This window comes from Macroventuria anomochaeta (assembly GCF_010093625.1).
Source record: "Macroventuria anomochaeta strain CBS 525.71 unplaced genomic scaffold BU25scaffold_35, whole genome shotgun sequence".
Taxonomy (NCBI): Eukaryota; Fungi; Ascomycota; class Dothideomycetes; order Pleosporales; family Didymellaceae; genus Macroventuria; species Macroventuria anomochaeta.
Window position 1 is genome coordinate 183,783 of NW_022985396.1, and position 18,101 is coordinate 201,883.

At 52.5% G+C, this 18,101-nt stretch overlaps 5 protein-coding genes across 5 annotated transcripts; 2 read left to right on the top strand and 3 right to left on the bottom strand.

Moving 5' to 3' along the window:
- The first annotated feature begins 1,399 nt into the window (after window positions 1-1,399).
- BU25DRAFT_494147 (uncharacterized protein) lies at window positions 1,400-6,645 on the top strand. Its single transcript, XM_033711757.1, has 2 exons — window positions 1,400-2,553; window positions 2,609-6,645. The coding sequence occupies exons 1-2, from the start codon at window positions 1,426-1,428 to the stop codon at window positions 6,455-6,457; spliced, it is 4,977 nt and encodes a 1,658-aa protein (XP_033557886.1). The 5' UTR covers window positions 1,400-1,425; the 3' UTR covers window positions 6,458-6,645.
- Window positions 6,646-7,744: 1,099 nt separating this feature from the next.
- Window positions 7,745-10,236, top strand: BU25DRAFT_349575 (glycoside hydrolase family 3 protein; the record flags this gene model as incomplete). The annotated part of the gene is made up of 2 exons (XM_033703259.1): window positions 7,745-7,901; window positions 7,970-10,236. The coding sequence occupies 2 exons, from the start codon at window positions 7,745-7,747 to the stop codon at window positions 10,234-10,236; spliced, it is 2,424 nt and encodes an 807-aa protein (XP_033557887.1).
- A 1,443-nt stretch (window positions 10,237-11,679) lies between these two features.
- Window positions 11,680-13,709, bottom strand: BU25DRAFT_424662 (uncharacterized protein; the record flags this gene model as incomplete). The annotated part of the gene is made up of 2 exons (XM_033708299.1): window positions 11,680-13,550; window positions 13,598-13,709. The coding sequence occupies 2 exons, from the start codon at window positions 13,707-13,709 to the stop codon at window positions 11,680-11,682; spliced, it is 1,983 nt and encodes a 660-aa protein (XP_033557888.1).
- A 286-nt stretch (window positions 13,710-13,995) lies between these two features.
- Window positions 13,996-15,006, bottom strand: BU25DRAFT_172896 (uncharacterized protein). The gene is made up of 2 exons (XM_033700839.1): window positions 14,632-15,006; window positions 13,996-14,581 (listed from the first exon to the last, which is right to left on the bottom strand). Exons 1-2 carry the CDS (start codon window positions 14,872-14,874, stop codon window positions 14,339-14,341), a joined length of 486 nt encoding a protein of 161 aa, XP_033557889.1. The 5' UTR covers window positions 14,875-15,006; the 3' UTR covers window positions 13,996-14,338.
- Window positions 15,007-15,445: 439 nt separating this feature from the next.
- On the bottom strand, window positions 15,446-17,309 carry BU25DRAFT_349587 (MFS general substrate transporter; the record flags this gene model as incomplete). Its single annotated transcript, XM_033703261.1, has 7 exons — window positions 15,446-15,721; window positions 15,771-16,166; window positions 16,214-16,574; window positions 16,625-16,866; window positions 16,917-17,007; window positions 17,056-17,114; window positions 17,163-17,309. The coding sequence occupies 7 exons, from the start codon at window positions 17,307-17,309 to the stop codon at window positions 15,446-15,448; spliced, it is 1,572 nt and encodes a 523-aa protein (XP_033557890.1).
- Between the last annotated feature and the right edge of the window lie 792 nt (window positions 17,310-18,101).

Here is an 18,101-nt window from a genome sequence, read left to right on the forward strand (position 1 = left end):
GAGGTTCGGAGCTTTCATGCTTGACATCCGCCATTTGTGTGGAGTTTTCGAACTGAGCCTTGTTCAGCCCTACGGCTCGAAATCCGTACCCGGGCTGCTGCGCCTCTGCCGTCACCACGGAGCTTCGGCAGTCCGGTGTTTGTGTGGGCCCAGTGGGCGTGCCGTATCTGAACGAGAACGAAAGTTCGTCCGTAGATGTTCTCAAGAGATGTGCGCCACGTAAGACAATACTCGCACTGCCTCCCGGCTCAGTACTACTTTCTTTTTCAAGAATTGATCGTTGTCAAAAACGCCGATGGCAAGCAAGCAAAGATCGCCATGGTGTACAACGTGCTCCTCGTGGTTTCACCGCTCCGGTCGTGTCTCGCCAAGTGGAATAAGCAGCTGAATTGAGGGATGTATGCATTCAATTGCCTCGGGCGCGCCTTGACAGCTGGACGAGAAACTCGAAGTGAGGGGTGGATGCTTTCATTTCCTCAATGCGAGGAAGGGCCGTTTACTTCATTGCTTCGAACTTTGACAGAGCACACAATAGTGTGCTGGTAGTTGCCGGTAGCAGGCACATGCAGCGCCCATAAGAACGATCAACAAACAACTCTTCGATAGTCATTGTTCATGAAGTTCCTCGCTATGCTGTTGCGAGTCAGGCGTACAAGACTAAGGCGTCGTGACGTGCGCCGTGGTGAAGGATGGGTCTGGCTCGGCTGCATCCGCAAGGCTGAGGACATGAGTCAGCGGTAGCTATGCGGTCCCGGATCTCAACGTTGAGCAGGGAATCGTACGAGGATATCATCTACAAACTGCAGCAAGGCTGAGCTGCTCCGATTCGCTTGTCCGAAGACTGAGCCAAGTGTGTTCAAGCTCTTCGGCAGAGACCGAGAACGAATGGCCGCCAGAACAAATCTGGCGATCTGCACAGGCTCTTGCTGCATCGGTTACTTGCAGCAACTTTTACCGACTGCAACTTGTTAGAACCACGAACTGACTGCAGAGGCGCATTAATTTGGTGCTTTCCAAGCTGTTGAGAACGTGCTTCAGTTTCCGCAGGCATCCGAGTAAGCACGACGTCATCGCTCCCACGTTGAAATCCACTCGACGCCCAGGGACCAACCCTCTAGTATGCGAGTCTGGAGCGGCAACGTGTCTGCAAGCGCTCTTTTCGTCCTGATCTTCCCGCCGTAGCGTAAAGATGCTCTCAGATCTGCCCTATCGGATGGAGCGTCCGTGTGACGCCCATTTCGTCCGTTTTCAGCGCAGAAGCTAACCATGGGCAACACATCGATCCGCGATCCGAATAGGTGGAATCCTGAGCGTTGATGTAATGAGGGGGAAGGGGTACAGTAATGTTTATTATGCTGCAAGCAGTGCTACAATCTCGATCAATAACAATCGCTGCTTCCACACTCACACCTGTTGTTGCCAGCCATGGCTCAGAATCACCGATCCCAAAGTGACTTCACCAACATGTCATCCAGCAACCAGGTGTTCTCGAACACAACAACATCTTCGACGCAAAATAATGAAACAACCTCCCAATTACAGCATACATCCAGGGTCAGCGAGTTAGCAAACCCTTTCGATGGCATCCTCCGAACAGAGTCTGGTCGCGAAACATATTACCCTGATGGGCAACAGTCCTCCAATCAGGCAGAGCTGAAGCGCTCGACATCACATGGCAGCTATAGACTGTTCTCAAACACTGAGAAGCGGGACACAAATACATCCGGCGGCCTCACAGCAGGCGGACTAGCTGCAGCCGGTGCTGGAGCTGGAGCTGGTGCCGGGCTCTTCCATGCTTCAGAGAAACACACGGATACAACACACAGCGATCAGTACCTTCAAGATGGAACGGATGACCATGAGCCTCTCGAAAAGGTAGCGACAGCAAGCTCGAGCGACTCTTCATTCACCAGATATGGCTCCAATGGCCAGCGCCGCAGCAGGAAAGGAACCAAGATATCAGACACTGACGATAGCGAGAGTTCACCCATGGAGCGCACAGCCACAAAACCTGAAATCAATAATGAAGAGAGAAGGGACCTTCGGCGAGCTCTCACTAGCTTGAGCATGTCCAGGCAAGGGACGCGTCACAGTATTGCAGAGCCCAACGACCCAACCATGGACCCCAGCAGTGATTCCTTCGATCTTACCAAGTTCCTGCGCTCTTTCAGGCACTATCTTGAGGAAGAAGGAATCGAGATGAAGCAACTTTCTGTTGTCTACAAGAGCCTCAACGTGTACGGATCAGGCGCAGCATTGCAGGTACAGAAGACTGTCGCAGATATGCTGATGGCGCCAATTCGACCACAAGAATTTATCAGTTTCGGCAAGAAGGATCGCAAGCAGATTCTGCACAGCTTCGATGGTATAATCAAGGCTGGCGAGCTTTGTGTTGTCCTCGGTCGACCTGGATCCGGATGTTCGACACTCCTCAAAGCATTGACTGGAGAACTCCACGGCCTCGAGATTGATGGATCTGAAGTTCACTACAACGGTATTGAGCAGCGCAAGGTTATCAAGGAGTTCAAGGGAGAAACAGTCTACAACCAAGAGGTTTGTGTACTGTCGAGTTTCATCACTAATCTGTTTACTAACTATTTCGATTTAGGTTGACAAGCATTTCCCACATTTGACAGTCGGTCAGACTCTTGAGTTCGCTGCCGCAGTTCGTACACCGTCGCATCGTCCTCACGAGACGTCCCGCAAAGATTTCGCCAAATACAGCGCGCAGGTCGTTATGGCTGTCCTTGGCTTGAGCCACACCTACAACACTAAAGTAGGAAACGACTTCGTTCGTGGAGTTAGTGGTGGAGAGAGGAAACGTGTCTCCGTTGCTGAGATGTTGCTTGCTGGTGCTCCTTTCGCCTCCTGGGACAACTCAACTCGTGGATTGGACTCGGCGACGGCGCTCAAGTTCGTCCGCTCATTGAGAATTGGATCTGACATGACTGGTGGCGCTGCTGCTGTAGCGATCTATCAGGCTTCCCAGAGTGTGTACGATTGCTTTGACAAGGCAGCAGTTCTGTACGAGGGGCGTCAAATCTACTTCGGACCTGCCAATAAGGCACGAAGCTTCTTTGAACGCCAGGGTTGGTACTGCCCTCCACGCCAAACCACAGGTGACTTCTTGACAGCGGTCACAAACCCTGATGAGCGACAGCCTGTGAAGGGCTTCGAGAACAAGGTCCCTCGCACACCAGAAGACTTCGAGAAGTACTGGCGTGATTCACCTGAATACCAGAGCTTGCTCAAGGAGATCCAGGAATTCGAGCAAGAGAACCCTGTTGGCGAGCACTCGACACTCCATGAGTTCCGCCAGAAGAAGAACTATATCCAGGCCAAGCATGCCCGTCCCAAGTCCCCTTACCTCATCAGCATTCCAATGCAGGTCAAGCTCAACACTGTCCGAGCATATCAGCGCATTTGGGGTGACTTCGCTTCCACCGCCACTCAGGCAATGCTCAACCTTGTCATGGCTCTTATTGTCGGTTCCATCTATTTCGGTCACTCGCAAGGCACCAGCTCTTTCCAAGGCAGAGGCGCGGTTTTGTTCTTGGCTGTTCTCTTCAACGCACTGACCTCTATTGGTGAAATCAGCGGACTGTATTCTCAAAGACCAATCGTCGAGAAGCACAACTCCTACGCATTCTACCATCCAGCAACAGAGGCTATAGCAGGTATTGTCGCAGACATACCAGTCAAATTCCTTCAAGCAACGGTCTTCAACATCGTCTTGTACTTCCTCGCTCAGCTTCGTTACACTCCCGGTCAATTCTTCCTGTACTTCCTGGTCACCTACATTGCCACTTTTGTCATGGCTGCCATCTTCCGATCGACAGCTGCCTTGACGAAAACGGCATCGCAAGCCATGGCCCTAGCAGGAGTTTTGGTGCTGGTCCTCGTCATCTACACGGGTTTCGTCATTCGCATACCGTCCATGCACCCTTGGTTTTCCTGGATTCGGTGGATCAACCCAGTGTTCTACGCTTTCGAGATCCTAGTCGCGAACGAGTTCCACGGAGTTCAGTTCCCCTGCGACCAGTTTATTCCCATGGGACCGGGCTACACACAAACCGGTAATTCATTCATCTGCAATTCGCAAGGTTCAGTGGCTGGTCAGACATTTGTTTCTGGAGATGACTTCATCGAAATCGCCTACGAGTACTCCTGGTCTCACGTCTGGCGCAACTTCGGGATCCTAATTGGTTTCTTGATCTTCTTCATGATCATTTATTTCATCGCTGTGGAAGTCAACTCATCTACCACCAACACTGCCGAGCAGCTTGTTTTCCAGCGCGGCCATGTTCCGGCTTACATGTTGGAGAAGGGCGGCAGGCAATCTTCTGACGAGGAGTCTGCCGAACCCGCTGCTCGTGCCGAAGGCGGAGAGACCGATGTCAGTGCTATCGAAGAGGCCAAGGGTGTCTTCACATGGAGAGATGTAGTCTACGACATTGAGATCAAGGGCGAGCCTCGACGACTTCTAGACCATGTTTCGGGGTACGTCAAGCCCGGTACTTTGACCGCTCTCATGGGTGTCAGTGGTGCCGGTAAGACTACTCTTCTCGACTCTCTCGCTCAACGTACCACTATGGGCGTCATCACCGGCGACATGCTCGTAAACGGAAAGCCATTGGACCCCAGTTTCCAGCGTTCTACAGGTTACGTCCAACAGCAAGATCTCCATCTTGAAACCAGCACTGTCCGCGAGGCGCTCCGCTTCTCAGCCGTGCTGCGCCAACCAAAGTCGGTACCCAAGCAGGAGAAGTACGACTATGTCGAAGAGGTCATCAAGATGCTGAATATGGAGGATTTTGCTAACGCTGTTGTTGGTGTCCCTGGTGAGGGTCTCAATGTCGAGCAGCGCAAGCTTCTCACTATTGGCGTTGAACTGGCAGCCAAGCCCAAGCTTCTGCTCTTCCTTGATGAGCCTACTTCCGGTCTTGACAGTCAGAGTTCCTGGTCCATCATCTCTTTCCTCCGCAAGCTCGCATCTGCTGGCCAGGCTATCTTGTGTACTATCCATCAGCCTAGCGCCATCCTCTTCCAGGAGTTCGATCGCCTCCTATTCTTGGCTAAGGGAGGAAAGACCGTTTACTTTGGCGAGATTGGAGAGAACTCATCGAAACTGCTTCACTACTTCGAGAACAGCGGTGCTCGCAAGTGCGGCGAGGACGAGAACCCTGCCGAGTACATGCTCGAGATTGTCAACGCAGGCAAGAACGACCAAGGTGAAGACTGGTTCAACGTCTGGAACAAGAGCGAAGCAGCCAAGCAGGTGCAGCGCGAGATCGATGAGATCCATGAACAAACACAGCACTCTAACCTCAACATCGCCGAGGAGACAGGTGGCACCGAATTCGCCATGCCACTCTGGACCCAGATCTGGGAGTGCACATACCGTGTGTTCCAGCAGTACTGGAGGATGCCCGAATACGTCCTCGCTAAGATCCTTCTCTGTGTCGTCGCTGGTCTCTTCATCGGTTTCTCCTTCTATGGCGCCGACAGTACTCAAGCTGGCATGCAAAACATCATCTTCAGCGTGTTCATGCTTACCACTATCTTCTCCTCGCTCGTTCAGCAAATCCAGCCGCTCTTCATCACTCAACGTAACCTTTACGAGAGTCGTGAACGTCCTAGCAAGTCTTACTCTTGGATTGCATTCATGATTGCTAACATCGTGGTGGAGCTGCCATACGGTATCGTTGCTGGTGTTCTTATGTTCGCATCTTTCTACTACCCAGTGGTCGGAGCTGGACAACAGTCTGCACGTCAGGGTCTGGTTCTTATGTTCTCCATCCAGCTCCTTGTCTACACGTCATCTTTCGCAGCCATGACTATCGCTGCTCTGCCGGACGCCGAGACAGCTTCCGGATTGGTCTCGCTCTTGACTCTGATGTCCATCCTCTTCAACGGTGTCCTGCAGACTCCTGGTAACCTTCCAGGATTCTGGATCTTCATGTACCGCGTTTCGCCGTTCACATACTGGATCAGTGGTATCGTCTCCACTATGCTGGCAGGTCGCGAGGTGGTTTGCAGCTCCACGGAAGTTTCCGTCTTCGACCCACCAGCAGGCCAGACTTGCGGTCAATACCTTGGTCCCTACGCTCAGGCCGCGATGGGTACTATTCAGAACCCGGATGCTACTGCATCGTGTCAGTACTGTGCAATTTCAAGCGCCGACCAGTTCCTGGCTGGCAGCAGTATCTACTACAATGAGCGCTGGAGGAACTTTGGCATCCTGTTCGCTTTCATTTCTTTTAACGTTTTCCTTGCGCTCCTCACGTACTGGCTGTTCCGAGTCCTCAACCTCGGCAACCTCACTGCGAAGTTCCACAAGAACAAGAAGGGTGCGAAGGCGAAGGGTACTGCGGACAAGGCCGCAGAGGGTGTTGGAGAGGCAGCCAGGCAAGGTGCGCACCCCGGAAACCGCTCTGGGGAGAAGGATACAGCGTAATGGTAGAAAGTGGGGCCTATTGTTTCTCTGCTTGTCATTGCCTTTGTTGCGGCTTAAAACTTGGATCCGTTGCTTCCTCGGGCCACAGTCATCCACTCACCCACCATTTCGGACGTGGGGCTCCTCTTCTGTTGATCATACTAGTCCTTAGTTTTCCGCCTAGCGCGTGATAACTCGATATTCTGCACATACATTTTTGGTTTGTCAGCTACACTGCGGAGAACATCTGGGCACGTTGGGGAAACGTCAGCCGGGGGCATAACCGTCGTCCTCTGAACAAGGGTATCTGCCTCTTGTGAACTGGGATCACCTTTGTTTCTGCCATAAAAGCGGCCGAATCTCGGTGCAGCCCCGCATTTGATGCAAGCACTGCAACCCAGCCTCCACGCTGCGAAGGGTTTTCACTCCAAAGAACGAGAACGAAAGGAAAAGTTGGAGATTCAGAGATCCCACATGCACCCCACCCTAACACGGCAATTGCACCGCGGGGAGTTTTGTGCGGGGACTGGGCGGAGTGACAGACGCTGGGGTTGCAATCTGCCGGGTGTGATCCTTCATTTGGGTTTAGTCAATACTAAATCTGAGCTAGTGCACCGGACGACTCCTCAAGTTTTGCAAGCCACGAGGTCGCGAGACGAGGCTCTGCTCACGGACCTCACACGATGTCACGATGTTGACACAGACCAGACGGTACTCCGTGAAGAGGACTTGATTTGACTTGATTTGTTTGTTGCCCCATGGACAGCGCTGTCTCCCCGCCGACGCGAGTCGTAAGAGGAGGTCGACGATGGGCTTGTGCGGAGATGAGCACCTGACGAGATGGAGATTCCGTACACTGTGAATTGCGAACAACTGCTTTGGAAGCAGTGAATGCAGACTCGCTAGAGTCGGTCATTATGCTTTCCCAACAGCATGCTGACGATCACAGTGCCTCCATCCTACATATTGATCTCCCTTTCGGACGGTTTTCCTGCGACTTCGGCACGAGTCACACTTAATCAACGACTGCCGAAGCGCATGCAAGACTTGAACTTACACCTTGGCAGTGCTTCTCCAGCATTGGGATGACGTTGGAAGCCCCAGTTTTGGAGCCTCCAGGCCATCCATCTCTCCACACGGCTAAACTTCGGTTCGGCAGCTCTAGTACTGCTATGTAGTGTACTGAGAACGTTGAGTTGCCGACCCGACAAGAGGCGGACGTGCCTTTTGTACAATGCAGAGTATATAAGGGCCGGTATGGACGATCTTTGGAGAAACAAGGCACTATCAACTTGTCCATTACACACCATGGCAGCCCTTCTCTCAGCACTTGCTGTTCTGACTGCTGTCAATGCTCAAGCATATGACTCTGGCTCGAGGTCTGAAGATGCGTTCTCGTATGTTCAACCTCTGAACACGACCATCTTGGGTGATCGTGGCCACTCACCCGCTGTTTACCCTTCTCGTAAGTACCTGATCACATGAGCTCGAAGCAACAAGAAGCCTAACAAGGAGCAGCCAACATCTCCGCAGATGCAACCGGAGGTTGGGAGGATGCCGTCTCGAAAGCCCGTGCTTTCGTTGATCAGCTCACCATCGAGGAGAAGGCTGACATGGTCACTGGTCAGGCCGGACCTTGCGTCGGCAACATTGTTGCCATTCCTCGTCTTGGCTTCCAGGGTCTCTGCTTGCAGGATGGACCTCTGGCCATTCGTGTCGCCGACTACGCTAGCGTCTTCTCTGCTGGTGTTTCTGCTGCAGCATCGTGGGATAGAACACTGATGCACGAGCGCGGTTACGCCATGGGCCAGGAGTTCAAGGCTAAGGGTGCTCACGTTGCTCTTAGTCCTGTTGCTGGGCCTCTGGGTCGCTCTGCCTATGCTGGCCGTAACTGGGAGGGCTTCGCTGCTGACCCTTACCTTACTGGTATTGCCATGGAGGAGACCATCACTGGTCACCAGGATGCTGGTGTCCAAGCCACCGCAAAGCATTTCATTGGAAACGAGCAGGAGACTGCCCGCAACCCAGTTTACACCAAGAACGGCACTGCTACCGACACTGACGTTGCTGCTCTGTCCTCCAACATCGATGACCGCACCATGCACGAGCTCTATTTGTGGCCCTTCGCCAACGCTGTCAAGGCCAAGGCTGCTTCTTTCATGTGCAGCTACCAGCGCATCAACGGCTCTTACGGCTGCCAGAACTCTGCGACTCAAAATGGTCTGCTCAAGACCGAGCTCGGCTTCCAGGGTTACGTTATGTCTGATTGGGGTGCGGTACACAGCGGAGTTGCTTCCATCGAGGCTGGTCTTGACATGAACATGCCCGGTGGTCTTGACGCCTACGGTCAGGCCTTCGGCGTTCCTTCCTTCTTTGGTGGCAATGTTACGCTGGCTGTCAACAACGGTACTCTCGATGTTACACGCGTCGATGACATGATTGTGCGCATCATGACTCCCTACTACTGGCTCGGTCAGGACAAGGATTTTCCTACTGTCGACCCTAGCACTCCCGCCCTAAACACCTTCTCTCCTGTCAACACCTGGACTCGTGAGTTCAACTTGACTGGTGAGAGCAGTCGCGACGTCCGTGGTGACCACGGGGCTCTTATCCGCAAGCACGGCGCTGCCGGTTCTGTCCTTCTCAAGAACAAGGGCGCTCTCCCACTCAATAGCCCCCGAAACATTGCTGTTTTCGGTAACGACGCTGCCGAGCCGCACAAGCAACTGAACCAGAAGATCTACGAATATGGAACCCTTGTTGCTGGTGGTGGCTCCGGTACCGGTCAGGTCTCATCCCTCGTTACCCCTCTGCGCGCGATCCAGGAGCGCGCTGCTGAGAATGGCACCAAGATCGTTCAGTACTTCCTCAACAACACTGAGGTTGCGAACAGTGACCTCGATGATCTCTGGATCGGCGAGCTTCCCAATGTTTGCATCGTCATGTTGAAGACATGGGCCGAGGAGGCTGCTGACCGCGAGCACCTCAGCGTTGACTGGGACGGCAACGCTGTTGTCGAGAACGTTGCTTCCAAGTGCAACAACACCGTTGTCGTTACTCACTCCTCTGGTATCAACACCCTTCCCTGGGCTGACCACGAGAACGTCACCGCCATCCTCGCTGCTCACTACCCGGGTGAGCAGTCTGGCTACTCGCTGACTGACATCCTTTACGGTGACGTCAACCCTAGCGGTCATCTTCCCTACACTATCGCAATCAACGGCTCCGACTACAATGCTCCTCCCACCACGGCCATCAACACCACCGGTTACTTTGACTGGCAATCCTGGTTCGATGAGAAGCTCGAGATCGACTACCGCTACTTCGACGCCCACAACATCTCTGTCCGCTACGAATTCGGTTTCGGTCTCTCCTACACCACCTTCAACATCTCCGACGTCACCGCCACTCCCCTCGAGAACAACATCACCGCCCACCCCGAGGAGCGAAAGATCATGCCCGGTGGTAACCCCGCGCTTTGGGAGTCCATTTACAATGTCACCATCTCCCTCACCAACTCCGGCGCCGTCGCTGGTGCTGGCGTTCCCCAGCTATACGTCGGCTTCCCCGAGAGCACACCTGCCGGCACTCCCCCCAAGCAGCTCCGTGGTTTCGAGAAGGTCTACCTCGAGGCTGGCGAGAGCCAAACTGTTGGCTTTGAGCTTATGCGTCGTGATCTGTCTTACTGGGACATCATTAGCCAGCAATGGGTCATCCCTGAGGGCGAGTTCTCGCTCTACCTGGGCTTCAGCAGCAGGGATATTGTTGAGACCGAGAAGATCACTGTTGTCAGTGCATAGATGTATGTGTCGTTTGATATTAGCGAGTTTGTAATGACTGCATTATGATAATGAATAAGAACATTTTCACAACATTACACTATGTTTCCATACCCTTTGTTTAATGTGCGCGACCGGATCAAACACTCACTGAAGGACCATGAAGTGATTATGGTATCATTGCTTCTGTTGGACGATACATCAACAATGACCAGTTAGTGCATACTACGGTAATTACGACACAAATTACCAGTAGTATTATTAGGTTCATGTAGTCTTCTGATATCTGGAAGCAGTGTAGTGAAACTTCACCTTAAGCCATGAAGCTATTTGGAGAGCTTGTTCATGTGAAAGCGGTACTACTTCACGACAGCGTAGGCAAAAACGCCCTCCATAAAGCAGCGGTGAAAGTAAGTTGGAAACTGGGTGTTGTCACTGTGAGTACCCGTGCGCTAGTCTATCTTCGAGATGAAGGAAGCGCCTTGTGCAACGTTCTTGCCGGCCCGTAGTCCATTCCCAAAAGCACTTCAAATCTGCCACCGAAGTCCATATACACGCACTCAATTATCCTTGAATCTCCCCAAATATAACAACGAGGTCCGGCCGACCTCTGTTCATGTGCTCGACTTGCCTCACTAACACGAGCAGACTTCATGATGCCACCTCTCCTGACCGGCGAAGGAGTCCGTATTCTCCAAAGTATTCCTCCCGGCTACTTCCAGTTCCTGGCGGATGGCGCCGCTTTTAATCCCGCATCACACACCGTTGGCGATCTTCAGCTTGCGGGCACTACCTGCAACGTCAACAAGGACTTTCACCGCTTCAACTACGAGTACAAGAAGGGCGTCAAGGGCCGATATTTTGCTGAGACTACAGACAACGAAGGCAAGGTGTGGGCGAAGATTAGAGTCGAGGAGATGTCTGAGACGATGAGGAAGCATGGGTATGAGTGTGTGGAGAAGGAGAATGCGGATGTTGATGTGGAACCTTGGGAGTAGGTTGCGGCACCGGCAAGAGGTGCGATAGTGGTCGGCGACTTCACCATGATGGGGCTCGAGTTTACGAAAGATGTGCGGTGCTTCGTCGTGGCCGAACTCAAATGCGAATACGATGGTAAAATGTGGGCTCAGGTCATTGTTGAGGGACTCACGACGACCAATTATATCGGATATGGGCTGAACTGGGCCGAGAAGGACAACATCGACGTGGAACCTGATTCAATCGCAACCACCTGAGCGGCACACCGACCGAGCCCACAACCGCGTACACCGAGGACGTTGCAGAAGTTCTTATGTAATGAGATCTGCCTCACGGCTTTATTCTCTAATGCAATGCGAACTGCATTATAGTACATATCTATCATTGTGCAGACGCACGGGGTATCAAAGAAAAACAACACACGAAACAACATAAGAAAGGTCTATATGCTCGCTGGATGCCAAAGTAACAATGTCGTGAACATCGCTAGTTGTGAGTCGTGAACAATTGAAGTTGGTCCTGCATCTGTGCAGGGTTGCGGAAGTGCTGTGGTTGCGGGTGTGCGATTGGTTGCTGCGGCTGTTGTTGATGCTGTTGCTGTTGCTGATGCTGTTGCTGGAAGTGTTGTTGTGGCTGAATCTGTTGTTGTGGCTGAATCTGTTGTTGTGGCTGAATCTGTTGTTGTGGCTGAATCTGTTGTTGTGGCTGAATCTGTTGTTGTGGCTGGATGTTTGCATGGAGATTGCGCATGCTTAGAGCAGCTACTGGGTTCTGAATACCAAAATCGACGTTCATACCGGTGTGGCTTTGCACTATGTGCGATGTCGGTCGTGAGCTGTTCCTGGATGTACTCAAACGATTGCCAATTTTATGAAGAGGTTTCGCAATCATCTGCCCAAGCGATGGTCGGTCGTAGTACTGTGACTCCTCAAACTGAGGTGCCGCGTCGAAGTAGTTAGGGTAGTACCAACCAAGAGGGTTGGGCGAGGACTTGGTTTGGTCGATGTAATTGTTTGACTGTTGCTGCATTTGCTGCCCGTTGTCTGTAATAGGAGTGTGGATTTGAGGTGCGCTCATGCTGAGATGCAGGTCCAGTATAGGAGGCTGCGCAACGTCCAGGTAGTCACCTGGATCTATGTCCATGTAGCTGATGCGGCGCTCAGTCGTGTCGACAGTAGGTGAATTGGGGTCAGCGAACGGTGAAGATCCACAGTGGTAGTTGGGCGTATGGGTTGTAACGCTAAGTAAAGCAGCGTTGAGACTTGCCAATCTTGTTCGAGATAATTGAACATTTGAGTGGCCAATCAGGATTTGCATGCGCTGCTCACGGGCCAACTTGTCGACATTCGGTACTGAATCTCTGCTGGGTGTGACGAAGCCGACTGGGACCTGCTGATGGACAGAATCCACTACGATATCGGAACGTAGACTCAAAGCTGTTATGAGCACCTCCTCCCGGCTTGGTCTGAGGTCGCAGCATTGCAGCTTCTGCCGCAAAACTCTGGTGTTGTCCGGACACCAGCTGATCTGCGCCCGGTTCTCCTTCAACCGCTCATCTAGGCACGCAACTATGTCCTTCCAGATCTCGTGTAGCGCTTCTTGTCGAATCAAGTTACGTATCACATTCGAGTACTTCCACAGTTCGGATGTTGCGCCATTCTTCATATGTTTTGCAACGTGATCGCACCGCTCGTCCCAGCCAATGCTCACCTCTTTGCACTTATCAAAACCACAACCGAATACTCTTCTAGGGAGCAGAGTGATGCCAATGTCTGTCAACGAGGGCAGGGGCCGACCGGAGTGATAGCGTTGGTGGTGCTTGATGAAGTCTTTCTGACGATCGAAAATACGACTACAGCCTATCACAACGCATGCCCAGTCTTCGCCAGTCTCGTGCATCCTTGCCTCGTGCTTCTTCCAGTCGGACTTGGCCTTGAAGGTCTTCAGAGACTTCTGTTCGGCACAGTATGTGCAGAACATGTACGATTCGCCAGACTGGCCTTGACTCTTCTCGTCCGGAAACAGGATGGGCGAGGCAATGCTGATGTCGTCTGTGGGCGTGATACTGTGTTCAGGCTGATTGTCAAGCGGGCTGCTAATGTCAGATGCAGGCGTCAACATAGCAGGAACAGGCCGCGTCGGGTCTAGACCAGCTGGATACGAACGAGGCTCTGTTCTCCTCATCCTGAACCGCGACGAAGCCGACGAGGCAATGGAAGGAGCGGCATCACTGTTTCCGGTAGAGGTTGAGAATGTCGATGCAATCGATAGACGGGATCGCCATGATGAGCCAGATGATGAAGTCGAGCTCGTTGCAGTGGTGTTCGTAGACGCGAGAGACGATATTGAGTTGCGACCTGTCTGTAATTAGCTCTATGCAAAGCGGACGAGCTACGCAACCTACGAGATTCAAGCGTCTGTGAGAACATCCTTTGAATCATCTGTGGAGGATGTCTTGCCAACAAAGCCTCGATGTGTCGCATTGACTCTTCCGGGATGTCGACATGGTCCTCCATCTTAGCGAAAAACCCGAATGACTAGCAGGTTCCAGGTCTACAAGTAACACCTCTTGACATGCCGAGTACACTTTTCATACGACCAACACAACTTGAACTTTTGATGACACCGTCTGGTAGTGGAGCGCTATGCATTCGTAGCAGAACAAGAGTGAAGAAGGGTATCCAGGCAGCGGCAACGGATTTTCAGGGGCAATGAGTGGACGAACGTATTCCCGGACAAGCATCAGCTGGTGTTGGTGCGACGAGGTTGTTATATCACATCATCAGGTTGCAGCGGGGAGGGCGGGCTGGGAATTGTTCTGGAAAAGCCATAGAAGAAGCTAAATTGGAGGGTTGGTCGCAGAGGTGCTCGAGCTCCGGCGGTAGCATGACCAGATCCTGGTCACGAACCCAAAGTTGGGGCAAGACTTGAGGTTGCGACAGCGCGCCAAGACGTAAAGTGTTTGATGTGTGCAGAGTGCTCGAAGGGCAGAGAAAATGACGAACGACGGAACTCAGGGAAGCATCATCGAATGACTCTGCCTGCACATGCCTCTTGGAGAGCTGGGTCTCAGGTGGACGTCTTGAGGCTTGCCGGGAGACCGGTGCGAAGCGAACGATTAGCACGGGCCTGTGATAGAGGGCATTCACCTATCACAGCCGCACAATGTGCAGTTACGATTGCATTTGGCGCGCCGGCCCTTGTAAGGGGTCATGCAGCCGGTTCCTGGATGATGCATCGAAGGATCAGCTTGTCGAAGCGTAGAACGCCGTTGGGGATGATCTGGAGATGTCACTGCACCGACTTCGGACCACTGGCTGACTGTTGACACTACAGAGTACGTGACCGATGAAGCTACCCATAAGCGCCCTCTTCTTCGTAAAGCGTACTGGGTAGTTCAGCTAACAGTCGATAGGTAAGGTACCAAAGGCAAGGTACCAAGTGCAAGCTTGCAATTTGACACGAGCGACCTGTCACTGTGGCGCGCTGACTGGCGCAACTTCCTTCGGAAAGACAGTAAGACCGGGAGATCCAGCGCGATATTCGCAAGGTTGCACGGCAATACTGAGCACTGATTGTATTGACAGTTGCCCACTTAGATGCGCCACGGATCAATATGAGACGATGTAAGGTGTTCTGTCCCGAGACAGGAAGGAGGATAAGACTGCGATTTTCGCACATTAATCGAAAGCGCTAGATACCGAGCAACAGGCTAGCGCGTTTCGCGTCATTGAGTATTGCCTGTCGTGTCTTGCTTAACAGCGAGTTGACTGGGATCCAGGACGTGATCGGGTGCGTTCTTGCGTTCGCGCACACAGCTTGTCTGGCTGAAGAGGGAGCGAGGGCCTGGGCATTGAGGCGAGGTAAGGAGGTAGCGGGACAACGACAGAGGTCGCCGAAAGACTTCCAAGAGCGGTCGACTGATGTTGTGAATCTTTTGACAGTATGCGACGCGTCTTAGGGGTGTCATTGACAGCTTGCACTAGCGCGTCAAAGATCCAAGGGAAGGCGCGTTGTCACACTGACCCCTCTTGCCAGCTGTCACCCAGAACACAACCTCAACGGAGCAGCAACACAATACAGCGCGTTAACCTGCAAGCAAACTGGACCTATCTCTGAACTGATGTCGGATTGAAATCGATAAGGTGTCTATTATTGTGGAGTATCATGGTATCTATGGAAGGGAGAAGGAGACAATGTGTGAAGAGAAGGGAAGATAAAAGAGAAAAAGCAGGTGCCGCGCCCCTACAGCTCATTTGACTGAGTATGCTGTAAGCAGGATTTTGTCCATGCTGAACTTCCGGATGACCAAGCTGGCAACCAACGCGCTCGCGGATATGACGGAGACGAAAATGAACACCGCATGGAATCCATGCATGTAGGACTCGAGGATCGCAGTCTTCTTGGCCCCATCTGCCATTGACCGAAGGACAAAGACATATTGCTCAGAGTCGTGGGCAATCTGTGTGGGGAGACCAAGGGCTGTTAACTTGCTCGACATAGCGTTCTGGAAGACGGTACCCGACAGCTGGCGCATGTTAGTTTCAATACCGCAAACGTCGTAGGGGCCAACTTACTGCGACACCAATAGGCATACCGAGGCTACGGAAGAAACCGTACATGCTAGCAGCCATAGCGCAGTCTTCAACCTTTGAGATAGCTTGAATACCGACGTTTACGCTGGTCAAGACCATACCGGAGCCAATGCCGAAAAGTGCAAGAGCCACAGCGATGACTACAAGTCTGGTGTGGATGTCGAAGATGATAAAGAGACCGCAGGCGATTGTTGTGACGGCCCAACCGAGCCAGATGGCCCACCGAAATCGTCCAAGTCTCGCAGTCAAGGCTGCGACAACGATAGACCCAGGAACAAGGAAACAGACAGCAGGAAACAAGTCGATACCTGCGTGAGTTGGTGATTGACCACGAACTGACATAAAGAAAAAGGGAATGTAGTAGAGAGCTGTGAAGAGCTGGGAGCTGTTAGCACATATCTGCAAGAAGGGCTAAAAGAACCTACGACAAGGCCGTTGATCATGGCGCAGTAGAACGCAGAGATAGCTGACCAATTGTAGAAGATTGACATTGACAGCAGGCTGTGAGGCTTCTTGTACACCTGCCAGCCAAGGAAGGCAGCAATGCCCGCCAGACCTATGATCATAGGTGCAAGTGTGGCGGCGGATGTCCAAGGGTGTTGGACACCGCCAAAGGAAAGGCCGACGAGGAAGCTAGTGAAGCTACCAATGAAAAGGAAAGCACCAATCCAATCGGTCTGCTTCAGCTTTTGCGCAACTGTCAGCTGTGTTGTGGCGTTCATGCGAACGAAGCAGGCGGCGACGATGAATCCAATACCGCAGAACGGGTAGTTGATGTCGAAGCACCTAATTAATCACGTGAGCAGAGTTCAGTGCCTGCGCAACATTTAACTCACCAACGCCACGATGCGTTCTCAACCAGGGAACCACCAATTACAGGCCCGACGATGCTGCCAATTGACCAGGCCCCGAGGACCATAGCAAAGTACTTGGGCCGCTGCCTCAAGGGTACGATGTCGCAGAAGATCACCTGGGTCACGGTAATGATGCCACCACCGCCAATACCTTGGACAGAGCGACCAGTAAGCAGTATTGTGAAGTTGTGGGCAACCGAGCAGAGGATAGTGCCAACAGTGAACTAGACTCGTTAGGGGCGCGTTTTGGAAACTACAAAACAGATGTACATACAAGGGTCAAGGAGAGCAAGAGCATCTGCTGGCGGCCGAAGTTGGAAGAGATTGAAGCAATGACCGGCTGAAAGATGGCGGAGGTCAAGAGACTAATAACGTGGTCAGTTCGTCCTCTCAGTGCGACGTGCATTACTCACTATGAAGTGCCTGCCCAGAAGGCCTCCGCTGAAGTCCCGTTGAGGGAATGTGCGATTTCCTGTTCATCGTCAACAATCGGCATTCGATTGATCTCAAGATTTCGTACCGGCAGCACAGTAACGAGGACAGTCGCGTCCAACGCGACCATCAGCGAGATAAAGCTCAGACTGATCATTACCAGTAACTCTCTCCTAGTAGGCTTCCACTCAGTAGGTACCTCAGCCTGAGCCTTAGCCTCGAGATCGAAGTCCATACTCGATCCGAATGATAGGTAGGATTCTGGCCGCTTCTGACGAGGGGTTCTAGGTGACGATGCAGGTAATTGTGAAGGTATGATGGAGTGAGCTGCAAGGGTCTCCCTTGTGGAAGGAGTCGCAGGCCTTTCTACGGAGTAGAGAGACGCACTCTCGACTGTGGATACCGGTTAGACACCAAACGAACGCCATTGGAGTAAGACATGCATACCTTTGCTGTTGTTGACCGATGGGACCTTCTCCGATGGAAGTGTGCATTGCGGTAGTGCTGTTACACCCGAGTGCGGCTTCTCTGAGTCGCACCACGTGTGACCGTTATCAGCATTCAGTGACAGTAACCCAACCGACTGCTGCGGCCTGAGAGGTTGGACGGGGTATTCGATGTGCGCTGACGCCATGACGCCGGTGGGACTTGAATGTTATGGCAGAAACGATACAGTCACTACAAGTAAACAGCCCGATGGAAGTCGAAGACGTCTCGCTCTGGTACACAGGATCTTATTCGACGCATACCCTCAATCATATAGCAGTCACTGTGCTACCAAATTAGGTACGTTGACTTTCTCACGGGATCGCCGTACCTCCTGTGTACTATTCGCATAGCAACTGACACTATCAAACGCAGCTCAGCCTCGCCTTGAACAGACTACAGAGCCCCACCAGTGCGCGCTTGTGGCTTACACACGATGAGCTGCACACGGATTGCCCGAAGCAGACAATGTGCACATCGTGGCCTTTGGCGCCTATCGTGATTCTAGAAGCCTACACCCACTCGATTGTCAACATGCATA